We start from the raw sequence: 22,725 nt of genomic DNA, 5'->3' as shown, positions 1-22,725 counted from the left end.
TTTGAAATTAAACATATTAAGAGAGTATTTTATATCATACTGTCAAAATAAAATTTCATGCACCCAATGATAGAGATCATTCATGAAAGTAGCATGATAATTTTACACTCATAAACCCTAATCACTATTCATTGGCTCGCAAATGCGCCACATGCGGTTCACAGCAGGCCGGGCTTGTGAGCCCGCAGTAGCAAACCGAGCGTAAGGGCCATGGTTTACGTGGGCGCCCCTCATTGGCCGAATCGACGTGTATCGCCCCGGTGGCGAAGTCCTAGAATAAAAATGCCTTCATCTACATTTTCTTAACGCCCTTCCCTGAGTCTTATCTGCCTTTTCATTCGTTATTTTATGTGGGTCCCACAACAGGCTTCGACACTATAACAGGTAAGCAAGCGGGTTTAGAATCGAAGCGTTCCTGTAGATATTCAAATTACCGAAGGGAAACGCCATTAGAAATGGGAGGAAACCGAACTAGAAACTAGAACAAGAGAAACAAGGGGGGTGGGGGGAAGCCAAATCTCGGACAGCGACGAGCCGAGGGACGCAGCTTCCACGACCGATCAGTCGCCACCACTTTCTCCTCGATCTGCTCTTCCCTTCCTCGATTCGTCGCCCTGGGAAAAATCGGTGAACCATCTTCTCGATGGTCGTGCGGATCCGACGCTCGGCCGCCACCGCGGTCCTGCCCCTTCTTTTCTTCCACCTGCTCTCCGCCTTCCACCGGCCGGTCTTCTCCGCCCAGGGTACTCTATCATTGTTGTTTCTTCTTCGTTTCGTGATTGGAGCCTTTCGGAGCTCATAATTCTAGATTTGATGTGTCAAATGTGGTACTCGTTGTGGACCTTTTGGTCTTTAAGCGATTTGGTTTTTTTGGTTCTGTGGTTGATGTTGTAGATCGCTTGGTGCTGCTAACTGCTATGCCTCCAAGTTTGTTACTTGGGGTGCTCGGTAAGAGCCTCAAATTGATTCCTTGAGGTTAAGCTGATAAAAATAAGTGATTTTATGTACTTTAATCCACTTAGCATTTTCCTAAGGATGAACGCTAAGTCAAAGGGAGAGGAATAAAAAGAGAGACAAACTTGTATTTGAGTGGAAGACTGGACTTTTAATGCCTCCTTGGTGAAGTAGCGCTTCGAGGTTTAGCAAATTTCTTTTGAAAGGATAATTGTTAGGCTCTATAGATTTCTAGAATTATGGTTATATCATAAAAATTAAAACAAAAAAATTATCAATACCTTAGTCATTTTTTCAGATTAGCACATCCTTTAACCATTTAGCCTTCTGGGCATGATTAGAATTAATATTGTTTGAGTTCATCATTTTGTTGGAAGGTACATTTAATTATTTGCATGGGACAACCACAACTGACTCTTTTGTGCCTGAATATGTTGGTTAGAGTGGCTGATGTTGTGGATAGCTTGATGTGCCAGATACATAAGAAACCTACGTGATGATCCTGGAGCATGATTACTCCAAAAACTGTAGAAAGTATTCTCTTAAAGGTTCTGTGATATGCAAAATTCATTATAAGTGATAGAAGATGGGCGCCTTTTTTGAACACTTTCTAGCAGGAGGATATATTGATAGGATTGAGCATATAGTTTATCATGCTAAGGACATTAGAAACACTAATAGGCTGCATAGAGCTCGTATTACCTCTACTATGAGCTTAGTATTTATCATAATTGCCCTTTGTTTCTGTAGACAAAAGAAACTATATCGTCGATGTGGAGAGGTATTTATGGCAATTCTAATATGCTCAAAATCTTATTGGCTGAAATTTTGTGTTTAGTGGCTTTTATTAATTTTCTCTGTTCTTCTGAAACTCTCAGTACTTCTGATTGAAAACCCAGACAATAGAGCAAAGTTACTGAAACCAAGGAACTGCCAAATTGTCTCCATGTGTTCTAATAATTATTTGCTCGTCATTCTTGTCTTTTCTTTTCTCATAATATGCTACTATGATAGCTTCTTTTTGTTTGACCTATCTATATTTGCTTCCAAATTGTCAGTCATAGATTCTAGATAGAACATAGACAACCACAGACAGGTTTACCGATTGGTTTCATGCTTTACTTTGATTGCATAGACCTGCAAAAGGGCTTTGATGCCAAGTTTTAACTAATGATTACATCTCATTCCAGTAATTGAATAGGTTATTATATTTTCTAATGCTAAAATTACACTTACAATTCTGTTGCTCTATCTAATGTAAACTTAAAATGACTCTTGTTTGTACCTTCTTTCAAAGAGTGTTTTCTGGTGGTTATTTCTATTGTTTTAATACAATTATTAAGTTATATACAAAATTTATATAATCCCAGACTTTGTAGTTTTCTGATCCTGCTTTAGCATATATGAAGACAGCCAAACAGGTGATGCTCTAGACTTATTGAAAAGAGCCTCTGAAATGATAAAAGTGAAGCGACACCACGAGGCAGTTGGACTTTTAAATGCTGCTATAGAAGCAGATCCAAATCTATCAGAGGCTTACCAGCAGCGTGCTACTGCTTTTCTTCACCTATGTAGGTATGTTTATTTAATATTTTGTTGTTTGTTGACCTTGTATCAATTCATTTTGTTTGTTTGTTTGGCAGTGCAACAAGTCATGAACTGATGATGCAACAGAAAAAGCTTTTTTGATGCTTTTAGTATGGGTCTTACCATTTGTACGGAAGTGTTTAGAATAACTTGTGAATTGGAAAACAATCAATAAGATATAGTATCTAGAATGGAATATTGTGTATATATCTGCTTAACATTTTTAAGACAAAGTGAGAAGATTGTTGAAGCCTTGAAGGTATATGGTTCTTATTCCTGGAATAAGTCTTAGAGGTGATATATAGAATGGAATTATCTGAGGGGATCATAATTTGTATCATTATCGCCACCAAAGTTGTACCTTGTTTGGTAATTCTTCTTTGCAATGTTGGATCTAGAATCATTGTTGTTAAAGGTCTTAAATAATGGAGTGATGCAAGAAAATGACAAATAACTTTGAGCAGATATGTGCTGTATTTTCTTTCATCTTCTCTTCTATTGTGATCAAATTAAATGTTCTAGTATGCTTAACTTTTTGATGCGGTGATTACTCACAAAGCATCTTAGTAACCCATTTAACAGGCACCGATTTGTTTCATCGAGAATCTGAAGTTTGTATCTTCATTCTTCATTTTGTTTGGTTGAATATATCACAAAGTATAAGAAAATATGGTGACTTGAGCTTGGAAAATAATAAGTGTTAGCATTTCTGTCTAAGAAGAGGCTTGTAGCTTTTAAGTTGTTTGAGCAGCCATTTACTGATCTTTAGATTTTTGACAATATGATGCTGAACTTATTGCAACTATATATTTGCCTCCAGAGAATTGAACATAGCGTGTCGGGCAGAAAAAGCATATGTAGTGTATTGGGTAAGATGGCCTTTTGTGGATCTCACATGAAGGTATCTTTCGGAGAATAATGAAATCTAAATAGTCAAAACCTACATGAAAAAACGAAGCAACTGAAGGGGAAGAAAGAGGAGGATTGGGATGATAAGGTCTTGCTGCTGATGAATTCCCTATATTGCATGTTAGACGTAAAATAATTTTGCATCCCTAAATTGGTGTCTTATAATGATTATACAAAAGCCAGAGCTGACCTTGATGAGTCATACATAACTAACCCACGAGAGTTTTCTAGATATTATAAATTCAAAAACAAAAGAGTTCCTTAAAATCAATAAACATAGTGGATGGTAACCACATACCACAGTTTGGTCAAAAGTAATAGCTACACAATGACACAGGAATTCTGACTTTTGTGGGTGATATAGCTTTTATGACAGAAATAAGGAAAACATTGACAAATGCAGGTTTGAGGACTCTGGGAAGGACTACAAAAAATTCCTGGAGCTAAAGCCTGGAACTTCTTCAGTTGAGAAGGATCTTTCTAAGTCATTGCAGGCCCAAGATGCACTGAATTCTGCATATAGTCATTTTGACTCCGGTGACCATTCAAAAGCACTGGATTACATTAATAAAATTGTCCTTGTCTATTCGTCAGGCTGCTTGGAGGTACTTTTTGGAATATATTATGTTCAGTTATGCATACTAGACAAGATATTTATCTATTTGCTGCAGTCTTACGCTGCGTAAGTTTGTATTTGCAGGCAAAAATTCTCAAGGTGAAACTACTGTTGGCTCTGAAAGATTACTCTAGTGTAATTTCAGAAAGTGGGTTTATACTAAAAGAAGATGAAGATAACTTGGAGGCACTCCTAGTGCGTGGTCGGGCATATTATTATCTCTCCGATCATGATGTTGCATTGAGGTTTGCTTTTCTGAATTTTTATTGGAACTTCCACTTAGGGATCTTAATGTTGCTTCTAAAATTTCTTTTATGATTACCAGGCACTATCAGAAAGGGCTGCGTCTAGACCCAGAGCATAGTGAACTGAAGAAAGCATATTTTGGATTAAAAAATCTGCTAAAGAAGACAAAAAGTGTAAGAAAAGGACGATAATTTAGAAGCGTTATGTAAATTCTAATATCATTAACTATTAGAATATTCATTACATTACTGAGATTCTTTCAGGCAGAAGACAATGCTGCTAAGGGAAAGTTACGTGTGGCTGTTGAGGACTTCAAGGCTGCCCTTGCATTGGACCCCAATCACACAGCACATAACGTGCACCTTCACCTTGGATTGTGCAAGGTTTTGGTTAAACTTGGGAGAGGAAAAGATGCTATTGATAGTTGCACAGAAGTGCTCAACATTGATGAAGAGCTTGTTGAGGCCTTGGTCCAGGTTTGTTATGACCTTTTGAGTGGCTATATTCTCAAGTTCTATCAGTCCTCATTCTATTTTTATCATTTGACCGGCACTAAGGGGTGCAGAGTGAACATATAGACATGATACTTCAACATAAGTGCTGGAAGCTCTACCAGAGTGCCTATGGAATAATGCTTGTTCATGTTTCTGTTTTGACATCTTGTTTTTCAAACTCTGTTGGATGTATTACTTACTCAGTTTACTTGTAATCTTGTTAGAAAGTAGAAACTATAATCTGAACATGTCTGGAGCAATTGTAGTTTCATAATTTTTACAAACAATTTTTGAACACCCTGAAAACAGTGTACTTAGATGCATTTTTAATGAAATTAAAACACTTTCCAAGCCATTGAATTTGTGAATCCAATATATCAAAATATTTGTTCTGAAAATTCATTTAATATTATTGTATGCTGCCTGCAGCTAAAGTACATCCACGATCATTTCTTGCTACCCTCTCTAGTCCCCTAATATTTTAGAGATATATAGGTTAAGGTTTGACCAAAAGTAGAACTATGTTCATCAGTGACATAATTTTGAATAGGATCAGAGGTTCTGAATTCTGGTAATATGTTAGGAGTGCAAAGATCACATCCATGTGGAGTACTATTCAACAGGAATTCCACATGCCATGTTTATTCATGCTGACTGGCAGGTACCATTGTGGCATGACCCTGGTGCACCACAATTCTGTTGGATGTTACAATGTAGCTATAGGCTGTATGGTGCCTGTGCCAATTGGTACCTCTCTTGCCCCTACAATGCAAATTACTGCCGTGAGAGCATGCCATGAAAATGAAAGTCTTGCTTCCTGAGTCATTGGCATGTGGATCAAGTGCACATAACAGTTTGAAGGTTTTATTGGATGGATAAATAGGTCAAGTGAAAAAAAAGGTAGTGTTACAGAGAATGAGTAGGTAGTAGCCCACTCAGGCAAGCTATGTACATATGGTATGTGTCTGTTCAAGTATCAGCATGCCTTAGTGACAAGGGTTACTTCTTAACTTATCAACCTTTTTTGTGGATGAAAATTGGTGTGGACACCTGAAGGCCATTCATCTAAGATCCTTTCTTATTTCTGCATTTCCCAGATATCTTTGTTTGTGAAAGACATTTGTTTAAATTTTACTTGATGGTGATCTTACTGTGGAATATTATTAGATTGAAATGTTTATTATTAAAGTGATTAAATAATTCTGTAGCCTGGATTTTCCTAATGTATTGGACCTCAGATCAATGTGGCCTATGCAGTAATTAAGTTGCCAAGTTATTTACATGTTCAAATTGCCTTCTTTGACTAAGTGATGATTTCTCCTACTATTGCATCTCACAACTGCTAATTGCTGTATTTTTCAGATTTTATTTCTTTCTATGATATGATTTTTTATATGATTATTTTGATAAACAATAACCACAATTTTTTGTGTCCCAGAAGTTCCTATAATATATTGCAGTAGTACTTCTTGCACAAGTAGTCTTTTTTGCTCAGAGTTGGTGGCCATTGTTTAAGAGACCTAGCTTCTTCTTTGCAGCGAGGTGAAGCTAAACTTCTAACAGAAGATTGGGATGGAGCAGTGGAGGACTTGAAAATAGCTGCTCAAAAGTCTCCACAGGTTTGGTGCATGTTCTGAATCTTTGCACGTGTGCATTATGGAAATAAATAAATTGTTTTGGATGCTGCTTTCTGCATTCCTTGCAAGCTTATATTCATGCATAGCCATCTCTTTTGAAACCAATTAAGGGAGCAGTTGGTTTTGTCTGCTTGCAGACACTTGAGTAGGAAGTATAGATGGTTTCTTTTCTTTAAGAGCATAACATACATGACTTTGGATTTCAATAGCTTCTTTAAATTAAATTGTCTTATATAGAATTGTTTAGTCAATTATAGTAACTTACATTTGATGCATTTGGTTGTGTAAAAGAAAAATCATTATTGCAAAGATGATTTCTACCTAATCCATTTCTTTCTGTGTATTTCTTTCATAGTAAATACTGTACAAAAATTATAATGGTGTTGCATATGTAATTAGAAATGCAGAGTGCACATGCATAGTTATCTGTATACACTATCCAGTATGGTTGTATATGTTATAAAATTTGGAGACTGAAGTAAAATATTTATTGGAAAGGACATGTTTAGCAAGTAAGATGATTACTAGGACTACTAGACCTTCAGTGCATCATCGAGCTTATTGTATTGGAGCTTTTTTGTGTTTGGTAGAAAAGCTGGACTGTCTAGCTCAGCCTCAAGCATTGTTCTTTCTCCCTTTGTTCCTGAAGAATTATCTATTTCATTCCTTCCAAGTATTTTGTCACTCTTACATTCTTATTCACTCTTATCCTTGTCCATTCACCAATTAACTGAGTCAAGTTGCATGGGTAATCTGTCGCATTCCAAAATTATTTGAGCTTTCCCCGCCTGAAATGCATGATGGGGGCAAGTATTTTGTCACTCTTACATTCTTATTCACTCTTATCCTTGTCCAGTCACCAATTAACTGAGTCAAGTTGCAAGGGTAATCTGTCGCATTCCAAAATTATTTGAGCTTTCCCCACCCGAAATGCTTGATGGGGGCAAGTGATTAATGTGTGGAATGTCTTCTGTTTCAATGCTGCAGAGGATGCAGTGTCTCAGTTAATGCATTCCTTCTTCCACTGTATGATAACAGCTTAGATTTCCATTGATCAAGCCTTCTTTCTGCCTTATTTACTTTCGGAATCCAAACAGTATTTATGGTTCCTAATCTTAGTGCAAGTTTTTAGATTATGTGGTCCTATCTAATTTGATAAGATATATTATAGATCTGATTGGATTCTGATGACGGTTATTAGCCAATAGAAAAGAAGTCCAATTATAGTAGGATTCCTTAGGAGATGACCTTGAGGAGAGGAACTCTCTTAATTACTTATGCTAGACCCTCTACTTTCGTTCATATATATATATATATATATATATATATATATAAGACTTTTTAGGGTCTAAATATTATGGATACGAGATAGAGACATGAGACCATGAGACGTGGATACATGATAATCATTGAGATTATGATTTCTCTCTCATCCTCCCTTGTCTTTAATCCATCAATCATAGTGGTTCTGTGAAAGGATAGGAAAAGAGGAGAAGGTGAGTCTAGTTCTCCTTATAGATCGACAACACTGTAGTTTTTGAATCCGAGAACGGTGCCCTTGTAGATCAAATAAAGGTTTTTCTAGATAACATCGAAAGGTACGCATCGTAAATCTGATATATTATTATTTAATTTCAATCTTGGCATTAAAGTTCCACATAACAGTAGCATATTATAGTTTTTATGTTTATAATTGATAGCAGAGTCGAGTTTCTTGAAATCAAATACCTTAGATCTGTTAACTTTGATTTATGATGCTTAAATGATCCGTGTATATTATCGATCTAACTTCCTATCTATTCTGTCTTGTCGCTTGCTTATAGGCGACTTAAGGTTCCTTGTATTAGATCAATGTATTATCGTCGATATCTTGTTGTCGACGATAGTATTATTGAGGACTGCGATCTTCAATGATCGATAGTCTTGTGGCAGCGATAGTGGCTGTGCAGCGACTGCAATAGCATCGTTGCGTGTGGCCACTATGGTGGATTTGTTGGCCATGGGCGACTGTGTCGGGTAGCGTGTGCACCACAGCAGTAGTAAGCGGCTGCGCACAATGATGGTTGCACATTGTGGCGGCCACACAGGTGGTAGCAGCAGGTGGCTACGTATAGCAATGGCCACACATCGTGATGGCCACGCAAGCGGCAAGTCATCTGCCTCGTTGGCCGTGCATCGCGACGGCCACGCAAGCGACGACCGCGGGCTGTGCACTAGGTTGGTCGCGTAGGTGATAGCCACGCAGGCGATGGTTACCAGGTGGCGGTAGGGGTTCTTTTACAAAACTACAGTTTTACCCTTATATATCTCATTAATTTTATTTTAATCCTTTTGACAGTTTTGCCCTTTGTAAGTTCTATAATTTTGCTTTATATCCTATCAACAAAATTATAGTCTTTCCCCTAAGAAATTAAGAATTTTTTATTTATATCTATGATTTATTTTTTAATTGTTATTGAATCTAATCATGACTATATTTTGATTATTTGATTGGATGTATTTTTTATTAAATCTTGGGAAAGTTAAAGTAATTGCTTATTGCATCATCAACAGTGAAAGCTGAATTTATGACATGTTTTGAGGGCACAAATCAAATTTTATAACTGTAAAATTTCATCTCAGGACTTGGTGTGGTTAACTTAATTGCTAGGCCGCTGAAAATATTTTGTGATAACACCACAACAATTTTCTTCTTTAAGAATGACAATTACTCTAGTGGTTCCAAGCATATCAAGATAAAATACTTGGTGGTTAGAGAAAGAATCCAAAAACAACAAGTGTCAATTAAGAACCTAAGCACCACCTTGATGATTGTTGATCCATTTGCTAAGGCTTTATAGTATAAAATATTTAAATAACATATTTTTAAAATGAGGCTTGTAAGCAAACCATAAAAGATATAATGACTCGTGTTCAGGTGGATGTTATTATTGACATTTTTTCTTGCTTAATTAAAGTTATTTATTTCTGCTATTCTATTTACATTTATGTTTATGCATATTATAGTTGAATGTAATAATAAGTTTGTCTTGACAAAATAAATTATATGGATCATTATGAACTACATTAGAAAAGATTAACAGTGTTGTGGTATATAGAAGGGAGTGTAACATTGATGACATATAATTGCTATAACTCGCATTGATAGTTTGACTTAATGTAGTATTATTATGCTTATTGGACTTATTGGCTTGTCTTAAAATTTATGGCCATGTATAAAATGTTTTTCAAATTTTTTTAGAATCCAATTAGGTAAATTTTTTTTAAACAAATTTTGTTTTGTTTATTTTGATTTTGAATTTCTTTTATATCTTACAAATTATTGGGCCAAGTGGGAGAATGTTAGATTATGTGGCTCTATCTAATTAGATAAAATATATTATAGATCTGATCTGATGACAGTTATCAGCTAATAGAAAGGAAGTTCACTTATGGTAGGATATCTTAGGAGATGATCTTGATGAGAGGAACTCTTATAATCACTTATTTTAGACCCCCTTTGCTCTCGTCTATATATAGACAGGACCTTCTGGGAACTAAATACTACAGACACGAGACCATGAGACATGGATACGTGATAGTTATTGAGAGATTACAATTCCTTTCTCATCCTCCCTTGTCCCTAATCCATCGATTATAGTGGTCCTGTGAAAGAATAGGAAGAGATAAGAAAGTGAGTTTAGTTCTCCTTGTAGATCGATATCATTGTGGTTTTCAGATCCGAAGACGGTGTCCTTGCAGATCAAATAAAGGTTTTTCTGGATGGCATCAAAAAGTGCGCATCATAAATATGATATATTGTTATTTGATTTCAATCCTGATATTAAAGTTCTTCTGCGTAACAGTAGCATATTATAGTTTTTATGTTTACACAAGTTCCCAGAATTTATTTGTAAGTGTTTCTGAGTTGCTGCCGAAGATATCTCTCAGCTCTTGATTAGGTCCATTCATCCCAGTTGGAAAAGAACTGCTTTTGTTATATCTGATTTTGAAGCCTGAAATCATCCGAAGTGGTCAGCATGAATTCCAGATTGTTGATCTTTTTACATAGGCTTGTGGAACAGAAGTGTGTCATTGGAACATCGTAGAATGTTGATGCCATTTTGGGTGATCTCTTTTGCTAATCCTGAAGAGCTGCTGGCAGCATAACGTTAACCATTCGCAAAGATTATCGTAAACCAAACAAAGAATTGTTTCATTGTTGGAATATTTCTTGAATAGGATCATAATAGTTCCATTCTCATGTTTTTGATTGAATTCAATATTACTTACTTTGTTGACATGCTATATTATGCATTTTATCAAATTAATTGAAAAAAATGTCAGATGGATATAAATCTTACTGTAATTCTATTTTTAGGACATGAATATTCGAGAAGCACTGATGAGGGCTGAAAAATCATTGAAATTAAGCAAACGCAAGGACTGGTACAAGATCCTTGGTGTTTCAAAAACTGCTTCTGTTGCAGAGATAAAGCGTGCATACAAGAAGCTTGCTTTACAGTGGCATCCAGATAAGAATGTTGATAACCGTGCGGAAGCTGAGGCCAAGTTTCAGGAAATTGCTGCTGCCTATGAGGTAATACAGGCTTAGATGTAAATTTTACTTTTAACCTAGCATTCTATTTGAAGTTTTCCTAGCTTAAAATAATGGTTTCTTGTTATCATTTTTTAGAATGTGATTTTTTTTGTTGTTGTCTATGAATTGGGTAGTTATATGATACTGTAGTTTTTACATTTGAAAGAAAAAAATGCTAGCTTCCTTTTTGTTGTAATTTAAGTTGAAACAAAGTCTTTCTAGCCAGCATTTAACAATTACTTACTTTTTTCAGTATTATAGTTTCTGTCATTGAAGTCATGTGCAGAACAGTCATTCTTGCCTTTTGTTGCTTTGCACAAAGTGTTGATCAACATATTGTTCAATTGTATAGCAGTAATTATTCTCTGGATATTGTATATTGCTAGTTTGAGCTGCAATGTCATTTTGCAAATTGTTTCCTGAACCTATTCTGCTTCCTTAATTTCATTAATTTTGATAACAGAACTAGAGATCATTTAAGAGAGTTAAAATGACTTGATGAATTGCCCACGGGTATTGATGGAGAACTAGGGGATCAATCAACTCTCCAAGTAGTTGAGAGTAATTAACACCTTGTTGGTGTTATGCACGAAAATTGGTTATTTTCTTTCTTATTACCAAGAAACCAATATTGTCAAAATTATTTTAGATCAAGGTTTATTGTACCGTAACATACCGTTTGATGAGTGGTACATACCGGTCCAATAGGGGATCGGTATGGACAGTACACTAGTTTCTCAGTATGCGTCACTGTACTATATGTCGGTACATTAATACATATCATACCGATGGCTGATTGATCCATCAGTACGGATTGGTTAGGTGAACCATATTTTAGATATTTAAAAATATTGCAACAATAATCTAACTGTCATTTTACTATAATTTTCATACCATGTTGAAGCTCACTACATATTTACAATAATTATATCTATGGCCGAATTGCTTGTTATGCTTAGAAACAGTGTGCTGTTTTGTTTACCAATACATTGCAGCTACTTGGTTAAATTGTATGAATTGTGGCATCTACCACAGACAACAATAACTACTCTTAAGTGAATCAACCTCTCATCTTTGTTAAAGTAGATAATACATGTTCCATGTTTCAAGATTGCTATATAGTATGTTCTCATAAATAAATAATGTATTTATTTTGCTTCTCAATTCTTTGCATTTTTCTCTGAGTTGTTATCATGATAAATTGATCAAATAGCACACCTGGATTTGTGATTGAGGCAAGGCAGAAATTCTCAACAGTTATGAGGAACGGTTATATTTTTTTCATATGGTCAATTCACACTACTATCTTTTCTTCTTAAATAAAGGTGCTTGGTGATGAAGAGAAACGTGTAAGATATGACAGAGGCGAGGATCTTGATGAGGGTACGGGGATGGGAGGTGGAGGCTTTAACCCTTTTGGCGGCGGTGGACAACAATTCACTTTTCACTTTGAAGGTGGATTTCCAGGTGGTGGATTCCCAGGAGGGTTCGGATTCTAACTTCTGATGACACTCAACCGTTCCTTCATCCACCAAACTTCTTCCCTATGATCAATGCTTACTCACTGACAGAAGTGCTTTAGGAACACGGAAATTAAGCAACCAAAGTAACTCAGAATATGTTCTTGATAGACCCCAAAATTACTAGGGGAAGCTCATAATCAACAAGACGAGTGATGCAACATCTATTGGAAGACTTGCAGTGAGCATCCCTGTCACTAGAACACCAGCATTGATTCTTTTTTTGTTGTGAAGAAGACCTTGTTATCGATTAAAAAAAAAATTCAGGTTCTTCTAAATAAATGCTGATGGTTACAGAATTTTCCCCTAAAATTATGCACTTGTAGCTGTTCCAGATGCAGAAAGTGCAAGAAAAGCTTTACCCTTCCTTTTAACTGGCTGATATATGGTACATTAGTACTAGGATGCATTTGGCAGCTGGAAGAGTGGAATTGCCATCAGCAGAACGGTGCAAACCATTCTATTCCCAAATCGAGGAGCATCCCACTGAATGTTTTGAGGAAGAGCCGTGTAAGGTTAGCTACAATGCTTTCGATTATTTATGTTTTCTAATTATTTTCTGGGATGATTTTTCATAATAAAAAGAAAGCCTTTCTTTTTAGGCTTTTCCTGAAAGATGCCCCCCTTTTCAGATTTTCCTAACAGTATTTTTTTTTTTTTGTCTTTGTCTAATTCTTAATATACTCTTGACTTAGACTTGATAGTTAGTCATCTATTTTATTTCTTTCTCTTTCTTTTCTTATTGATGGATCCATACATTGAATTGATCTATCGAATTGGATCGGTTCTCAGTTTCAGTTTTTTTTTTTTTGTATTATTCAAAACATATTTAACTCCATAAAAAATATTGAGGTTTTAGTGTTTTTAAAAATATAAAATATTTTTTTTTGTATGGGTTCATAACAACACTCTAACTCATGTAAAAGTCAAAGTATTTTAATATTTATTGTTTTAAAAGAAAGAACCATATTTGAAATGGAACAAGGTTTATAAATATTTTCTCAATATGTTTTGAGTTCATTTCTTAATATATTTAGGAACATGAGCAAAGGTTCAGACTCAAAATCTATTCTGGGAGTACTCACATATATGGTTCTCAATTTAAGAAAATAAAAATTCAAATAATTTGTAGTATTTCTATATATTTGAAATTAGACAAATAAAAAAATGTAAAGCCTTTTCCAAGAAATCACCTTTCGGTATTCGTTAGATTGATTTATTTGTTAATCATGTTCGAACTTAGCTTATTTATAAAAGCAATGAAATCTCAAATTGGTTTACTAATCTTGACGAATAAATCCTTAACTCGTCAACGACTCGACTCGACTCGTATCGGAGACTGTCGCCCACCGCCGAATCATTACTCTGACCAATGAGAATGCTACTTTTAGTCATTTTGGCTTTTCTATTTCCGGGCCTTCTTTCTGGATTACGGATCAAACAGGATAATTATGGATGTCTTACGACTAATCCACAATTCCATTGGTAAGGATAACGGGGTCCTACATTTCATGGTCCCACAATTCCCGGCTTTTATTCCTCGATTATAACTAAAATAGGAGGATAATAATAATAATAATAATATTATTATTATTATTATTATATTATTATTATTATTATTACTATTATATTATAAATTCCGAAATAGAAGCTTCGAACGGCCTCCTGCCGCGGAAGCAGCAGCGTTTCGACGGTTGGGAACGCGTTCCAACCTCGATGCCTGTCTCTGTCTGTCTGTCCCTCTCTCTCTCTCTCTCGCTCGCTTCTCTTTTCGGCCCCCTCGAGAACGCGAAGACAAGGAGGAAGGCCGCCGGGGGGAAGGAGGAAGGGGAGAGGGAGGAGGTGGAATCGCGTAATGGGGAGCTACACCTGCTGCCTCTGCTTCACGAGGAGGTTCCGGTCGAGCGAGGCGCAGCCGCCGGCGGACGTGAGGGCGGCCTTCGCCACCTACGCCGAGGGCGCGGCCCACATGACCGCCGACCAGCTCCGCAGCTTCATGTCCGAGGCGCAGGGCGGCGACGGCGCCGACGCCGACGCCGAGCGGGTCATGGAGCAGGCCCTCCTGCTCCGCCAGCGCCAGCCCCTCCTCGGCAAGCTCGCCAAGCCGGCCTTCATCGTCGACGACTTCTACAACTACCTCTTCTCTGAGGAGCTTAACCCTCCCCTCGGATCTCAGGTAACGGTAACCTCCTCTTTTCTTTTCATTGTCTTGGCACTTGTCAACTTGAATTACGATTTTGACCAATTGAGTCTGCTTTATACGGGCATCTAGATGATTCCCATGCATCATGAATTAGCCTAAATGCAATGTGGTTTATGGTGGGTGTAGATTACTCTCTACTGGAGACAATGTTCTGGGAGAAATGTGCATTGAATTGGAATGTTCTGTATAAACACGGATTAAGATAGTAAGGATAAATGTGCTAAGAGCTTATACATGAACGTAGTTGGACAAAAGCAATTGTGAAATCAGTGCGAGAAGAAGTGGATTGACCAGTGTACCTGTGGATGGCACTTTAAAGAGGGTAAATCAAGCTAGAAGGGAACCTAAGCTAACTTATTCACAAATAGTTATAACAGACACATGAAAACGATGAAATCTTTATTGAAAAGTGTTTTTATAACTAATATTTATATGTTTATGATAATAATTCAATTACATTTTTTACTTTCATGAATGATCCACCTAAGCTAACTTATTAGTAAATAGCTACATGAACATGATGAGATCTTTATTGTAGATGTGTTTCGGTAATTGATATTTTTCATGTATATGATGTGATGAGGACTGAATAACATTTTGTATGAATGCTCATGAAACACACAATTGTTGCTTCGTTATATACGAGTTTTGCTATCGATGCTACCACTAGAGAATATGAGGAAAAGGAATCGGTTTGGTTATGAGGATTTGTTGGGTCCCTACTGGGGTTTACTAGTCCCATGAGAAGTAGTCCAGTTAAGTCAGATCAAATTGTCGTTAATACTACTGAGCCCGATGTAACAAGAAAAGATATGATGGAAAGTGTGCGTATGCTTTTCTGAAAACCAGGAGGTTTCTTTTAAGATTGAAGACCAGAGGTTTTTGTTGTTCTCTTTTACAAGGATGCTTGGGGCCCTTGGAGACTGAGTTTTCATCTTGTCAATGAGTTTCTCTAATCTTGATAAAGAAAGCCATTCCTGTTCTTGTATGGAGACAGCTTCTTGTGCATTTGGAGAGTTCTACTACTGTTGTGTTTAGGTTTCTTAATCTTGATAAAAAAGGCTATTCCCTTTTTGGTTTTTGTACATAAGTATTAGTGTCTCTGTATATCTTGGTGCTTAATTACTTTCTTTTACTGTTGCATATTCTCATCGTTAGTGGATTTGATCTTATGTTTTGTGGTTTTTCCCTTTTTGAGTTTTCTAGAAAAATATTTATGTCTATATTTTTCTTGGCCCTTAATTACTTCCTATTACTGTTGCTTCTTTAGCATACTGAGTGGGAAAGATGGCCTTCCCAAAGGATTTCAATGTTGCCTTCTTAACAGACACCAACAGCAGAACAGTTAAAAGTAGCAGAATATTGCTATACAATTAGCTCAAGGTTACAAAATTGTTCAACATTCCTCATTCTTAGAAGTTGTCTTCCCGAAGAGTTTGAGTCATCATCCAAGAATTTCAGTTGCTATCTATTTTTGACACCCCAGATCCAAGTGTTTGATGTGTATTGGAAATATCTCATGCCTACTGGACTCATTTTGGGTGTCAAGTTTTATCATGAGCTCGCCACTGATGCTCTCTTTTGTTGGTTGTGTAACATAAACAGAGTGCTTAAGGATATTCTGTTGAGAGGAAATATGAACTACATATAAGTTACCTGTAAATATTTGTCTGTTCTTTTTCAATTGAAGTGTGAGTTAAGCATACAAATGAGAAGCTGTCTTCTACAATTTTCTCTCTTCTTGTTGTTTGAGATTAGTTTCTCTCTGTTTAGATTTCCCCATTTTTGTCACATGAGCTTAAACTGCAAATTGTGAGGTTGATCTTCTTAGTTTCCAGCTAACACTTTATGCTCTATGGCAAGTCCATAACTTGACCAATGTTTTACTACATTTAATCTCGCACTAGCTCTAAGAAGTTGGCCTCAGATTGACATTCTTAATGTTTTTAAAGTACTTCAGTGCAACCTTCTCTCTTGTGATCTATAATTGTAAAAATTTTGCTCATCGTCTGAATTAAAACCCATCTTTTAACTGCTCATCCTGATATCCATATCATGCTACTTAAGCATTTGTTCGGTGAAGCTGAAGACCTAGGAGTTTGACTCATTCTGGTAACACAAGGAGCGATTAGTATTGTGAACAAAATCTTTGCTATTTCTTACTGATCAGCATGTGCTTTTTATGTCTTACTGCATACTCCACTTATATGTTTTTTGCAATGAAATTCACACCTAAACAGTCAATGAACTTATTATATGACAACTATTTAACAGTCTATTTGTGAATTAATATGACGACTTATTTTTCATGAACAGGTTCACCAAGATATGACTGCTCCTTTGTCCCATTATTACATCTACACAGGACATAATTCATACTTGACTGGGAACCAGCTCAGCAGTGATTGCAGTGATGTCCCAATCATAAAAGCACTCCAGGATGGTGTGAGAGTAATTGAGCTAGATATGTGGCCCAATGCTACTAAAGATGACATTGATATTCTTCATGGAAGGTATTGAAACACCCAGTTATAACTTCATGGATTCTTATCTATTCTTCAAAGTTGTTTTGATTACTGTTTCTTTGATCATAGCATCTTGGATAAATCTAAAATAAGCTAGAGGCTGAATTAAATTTCTAAAGGTGTAAGATAACTAGATGTTTCAGAGTGAAGCCAATACAAGGGCTGTTCTTTGGTAGTAATGCCAATTGCATACTTCACAAGGACATGATTATCTTCCGATTGTCTTTCTTATCTCAAGGAGAATCTGCATGATAAATATTTAGCTTCTCTATCCAACTCTAACTTACTGTATCAAGGCTCTATTATCAAGCTCCTTCCTAAAGTGTGATGATTTGCCATTGTTAGCATTAAGCTTCAGGGTTGGATTGTCAGTGCTTATTCTGAGAGGAAATGTAGGGAATGGTACAAATGACTTTAATAAAAAGTACTTGGATCATGGAAGGTAAAAGATGACCCAATGGCTTAGGGAGGGGCAACATATGCAGCCTTACCCTTGCAAGCAGAGAGACACGAACCAATTAATAGGCAACAACATGTGTTAACAGCCCAAGGCAATTCTGAATTTAGGTAAAATCGTACATCAAATTTTTTAGTGATAATTTTGGAAATCCAATTTTCACAAAATAAAGGTAATCCTTTGTAGGCAGCTTTGGACAATAATTTTCAAGTGAAATTCAACTAGATTATTTTGTAGGCTTGGAGCTACTTTGGCAGTTTGTTTTTTATGAAAGTTAAGGATCCATTTGCAATTCCATGTGCCGAAGGAGCTGCAAAGATTTTTTTTTCTATTTAGAACAAATCTTAATCTCCAAAGAAGAAATCGTATATTAAAAGTGTGATATCCAAAAAGGTTAATTCTCCTTTTCTAACTCATGAATAAGGAATGTGAAGACTCTACAAAATGTCTCCTCAATAGGGAGGTCAAATGACATGTTTCAGATTCCACATTGAACTAGATATAACCACCTACAGCATTTTTGATTGATTGTAGAAGTAATAATTATGTACCAAGTTTTCTTTCGAAGGTCAGAATTTTCTACAAAAACAACAAGCCTCGATATCTCAACCATTTGGGTTCAGCTACATGAATATTTTCTATATTTAGCTTCACTAGTGATCCATGTTTATAACCTTTGACAAAGCTTTACTGCCTAACATGATCCACCGTCTATGTCCAGGGTCGGCATCAATTGTGAAAAAAAATGAATAAAAATGAGGATGCATAGGCAGCGTCAAGGTTGGAATTTCTATTCAATGAAAAACAAGCCTCTGGTGCATTTTAGGCTGAAGTAGACAGAAGAATTGAGGCAGCTAAGCTAACTTGCATGACTAATTTATGCATTTGAAAGCATCATCCAGTTAGAATGGGAAAAAAAATGGAGCGGCATAATTTGTTTGTACAATTAAAACTGCATTTCTAGATCATTGAAACTTAAGTTACCAATTCTAGGCATAAAAGGGGTAACTACCATGAGAGATACTTGTCACAGGTTGTTAACAAAGATAGCTTTTCTGTTCCCATGACACGACACAAAATTATGACTTTAATGCCATTTTGAATATTTTGGATTATTTTTTAGAACAAAATTATCAGTTTGTTACTTAGTGCATATGAATTTAGTGAATATAGTTTGATCGACCTGGAGAATATAGTTCTCCTTAGGCAACAACTTATGTTTTTCTCTTTGTATTAAGAGGAGGCTTATTTTGGCTGAAAGTAGTGCATAGATGATATCTTTTACCATCAGTAAGATATTTTTTCCTTCGGTTTTCATTGTTCGGCTCACTAAAAATTTTCCAAAAAAATTTGATTATCAATTTTTTTTATTGGGTTTCTAAAGAACAAGTTGTTGCATGAAATATGAAGTTATAAGCAATTTGCTTTCTTTTATCAGCTTGTGAAATTTTTTAACAATATCAGTAGTTTTTACTCTAACCTTGATTATCTGTTCGATACAGTAGATGAACTTTTTCTTCTGTTTCCTTTGAAGGTGATCATTTTCGGGATGTATATTATTGGTAATATGCAGGATTCTGCATTTTGTTAACAAAAGATGAACTAAGTTGAGCCTAAAAATGTATTATATTTCTTTATCCTTTTCTCTTGTAATTCATTTTTTTGTTATTTTCATTTCCTAGGACTTTGACTTCTCCCGTGGAGCTTATTAAATGCCTACGGTCCATCAAAGAACATGCCTTTTCTGCATCCCCATATCCTGTTATCATAACTCTAGAGGACCATCTTACTCCTGATCTTCAGGCTAAAGTGGCTGAGGTATCTTTTCATTTCTTTTCTTTTCTTTTCTTTTCTCCTAGAACTCACTTTTGATTTACTTTAAATAAAGTTTTAACAGTTAACTGAAGCTTCTATTAGATGGTCGTAGAAACATTCGGGGACATGCTATATTACCCTGACACAGAATCTCTTAAAGAGTTCCCTTCACCAGAAGCTTTGAAGGAAAGGATCATTATTTCAACCAAACCGCCAAAAGAGTATCTTGAAGCCAAAAATGTTGAGGAAAATGATGATGGAACCCAAGAGGAGAAGGAATCTGATGAAGAAGCATGGGGAAAGGAGGTCCCAGACCTTCAAACTGAGCTTGAATACGCAAAGGTACTTATTGCTAAATTGCAATTCCTTTTTATTATTATTCACCTGACAGATATAGAAATTTGATTTCTGGAAAGTATAATCCTTCATCTGAATGAATATGGTCGGACTGAACAGAATGACCATGAGGATGTGGACGATGGTGTTGATAGTGATGATGATGATCAGAAAAAGCCCCAGAGTTCCCCACTTGAATATAAAAGTCTAATCACTATTCAAGCTGGAAAACCAAAGAGCGATATGAGCGAAGCATTAAGAGTTGATCCCAATAAAGTTAAGCGTCTCAGTTTGAGTGAAAAGGAACTTGTGAAGGCAGCACCTTCTCATGGGTCAGATCTAGTAAGGTACACTTTGTCTTTGGAGTTTTTTGTTTGGATAACTTGGTACAGTTTTTATTTTTGATTATTGAAGAAAATTAGTTTTTTTTCTTGAGGAGAAAAAAAAGGGACAAAAGAACAATTTTCTTTTGTGTGTGGGATTGTCAGTTTTTTGTCATACAACTTGCTTCTTGACCTCAATTTTGTCTTGCCTACTGGAAAAATTGCTGGAAGCTTCTTGATATGCTCTTTCTTTTGTAGATTTACTCAGAAAAATCTACTCCGGATATATCCAAAAGGCACACGCGTTAATTCTTCTAATTATAATCCATTCATTGGATGGATTCATGGTGCTCAGATGGTTGCATTTAATATGCAGGTGAGATTGAGATATCACTGGTGTATGTACTGGGTATTCTAGTCATGTTGTTATCTAACTTACTATGTTTCATTAACTAATTATGCAGTCAGATATGGCTTATCTGATTATGATATGTTTCAAAGTACCTTTTGAGATAGTCACTAATAATACATTAGTAGACATGGAAAATTAAGAAGCAAATCAAGTTCCAAAGTTTACACAAGTGGTAATGACTTTGATGTGGGAGATAGCTGATGGATATTAAGTTCATAAGATAATGGGTCCATAAGTTGATTCCTTAAGTTAGAAGATATTCATGAATGATCAGATGTATGTTAGTAGAGGGCACTGTACCAATTTACTTCATCAATGCCTGGAAAATGAGTCATTAGCTCTAGGAGAGCTCATTGTTATCAATTTTCTGTTCTTCAGGATGTTCAGATACTGTGGTTTTTAGGTTTTCTTTGAAGTTATATTCTACTTTATCTTTGATAGGGGTATGGAAGGTCACTATGGTTGATGCATGGATTTTATAAAGGCAACGGAGGATGTGGATATGTAAAAAAACCAGATTTTCTGCTAGAGCATGGTTCAGATAATGATGTTTTTGATCCCAAAGCTGATTTACCCGTAAAGAAAACCTTGAAGGTGTGATTTAGTTATTTATTTATTTTTTTTCAAACTAATACTGGGATTTGTTTCTGCACTATTATCTTCACTTCTACTGAAGTTCAGATTGTTTTCTCAAATTCTGAGATTTTCTCCAGGTCAAAGTATACATGGGAGATGGTTGGCATGCAGACTTCAAACAGACCCACTTTGATTCATATTCCCCTCCAGATTTTTATACCAGGGTAAAAGAACAACCATATTCACTGCTTCAACCCCATGTTTCTATGTATGATCACCTTTTTCTCATCTTTTAATTTGCCAATGTACTGATCAGTACATTGCAACTTCTCTATGTAACTCTTTGATAACATCTATCTTGAACCTAATATGAAAAGAAGAACAATCCAAATCCAATATATTAAACAAATTATTTATCGATCAACAGGTGGGGATAGGAGGGGTTCCGGCTGATACCACAATGAAGAAAACAAAGGCGGTAGAGGATAATTGGACACCTGTTTGGGATGAGGAGTTCATCTTTCCCTTAACTGTGCCTGAGCTGGCCTTGCTACGGATCGAAGTACATGAACACGATAAGTCAGGGAAGGATGACTTTGCTGGCCAAATTTGCTTGCCTGTATCAGAGTTGAGACGAGGTTTCCGTGCCGTGCCACTCTTTGATCGCAAAGGGATGAAGTTTAAATCTGTAAGAGTGCTCATGCGATTTGAATTTGTATGACATTCTTATTGAGATATATTGTACATGTTTGTTTTAATTATGAGGGAGGGTGTTGATGTCTTGTTGTAATATAATTTGTCAGCATAATCATTCTTTTTCCACCTTGAGTTGAATGTCTTGGTCTACAATTTGATATTTGTATTGCCAAGATAGTAGGCTAAGATATTCTTGTTGAGATGTCCTGTATATGTTTGTTTTAATTGTGAGGGAGGATGTTAATGTTTGTAATATAATTCGTTAGCATAATTATTTTTTTTTCAACTTGGGTTAGATATTTTGTTCTACAATTTGATGTTTGCATTGTCAAAAGAGTAGTCTGATCAACTGTAAATTTTAGGTACCTCTTAAGATAGTCTACAATGAGATACCAAATGTATAATTTTCTATTGAAACTCATATATCAATTACAAAAAAGTTAATTATTAGTATTTTTCTTAAATCTCATCTTAATTGATATTAATCATCAATTACAATAGTTAATCTTTGAGATGTAAAAAATATATATTTGATATAGTTTTATTGAAATATAAAATCATCATAGAAAAAAACTTACATATCAAATAAATATCAAATAGACTTAGCAAAAAATAAAGTCTTAAATCTTGATCGTACAAATTTGGAGATATCGAATAGCCTATCTTATCCTTTGTTGAAAAAAAAAAAAAAGGATCTAAAGACATCAAAAAGGTTCAATAATATAAAAGAAAACTATTTTTACATGAATGCAAATTTTACGATATATTCCTTTCAATTTTTATAAACCAAATGTTGATATATTTAGATCATTTTAATGTATATGTCCGAAAACCTAACCT

The 22,725-nt window shown here is 35.7% G+C and overlaps 2 protein-coding genes across 2 annotated transcripts; both read left to right on the top strand.

Annotated features, from left to right (window-relative positions):
* The first annotated feature begins 474 nt into the window (after positions 1–474).
* Positions 475–12,916, top strand: LOC103974407 (dnaJ protein P58IPK homolog B). Its single transcript, XM_009389232.3, has 9 exons — positions 475–743; positions 2,364–2,529; positions 3,854–4,055; positions 4,151–4,311; positions 4,392–4,485; positions 4,576–4,788; positions 6,345–6,425; positions 10,804–11,022; positions 12,348–12,916. Exons 1-9 carry the CDS (start codon positions 644–646, stop codon positions 12,519–12,521), a joined length of 1,410 nt encoding a protein of 469 aa, XP_009387507.2. The 5' UTR covers positions 475–643; the 3' UTR covers positions 12,522–12,916.
* A 1,296-nt stretch (positions 12,917–14,212) lies between these two features.
* On the top strand, positions 14,213–22,171 carry LOC135630875 (phosphoinositide phospholipase C 2-like). The gene is made up of 9 exons (XM_065138139.1): positions 14,213–14,718; positions 17,062–17,258; positions 19,410–19,545; positions 19,645–19,884; positions 19,999–20,225; positions 20,460–20,577; positions 21,055–21,207; positions 21,327–21,413; positions 21,617–22,171. The coding sequence occupies exons 1-9, from the start codon at positions 14,398–14,400 to the stop codon at positions 21,908–21,910; spliced, it is 1,773 nt and encodes a 590-aa protein (XP_064994211.1). The 5' UTR covers positions 14,213–14,397; the 3' UTR covers positions 21,911–22,171.
* Positions 22,172–22,725: the final 554 nt, after the last annotated feature.

This window comes from Musa acuminata, chromosome BXJ3-2, assembly GCF_036884655.1.
Source record: "Musa acuminata AAA Group cultivar baxijiao chromosome BXJ3-2, Cavendish_Baxijiao_AAA, whole genome shotgun sequence".
NCBI classification, from domain to species: Eukaryota; Viridiplantae; Streptophyta; class Magnoliopsida; order Zingiberales; family Musaceae; genus Musa; species Musa acuminata.
This window is presented reverse-complemented; position numbering and strand designations above follow the sequence as displayed.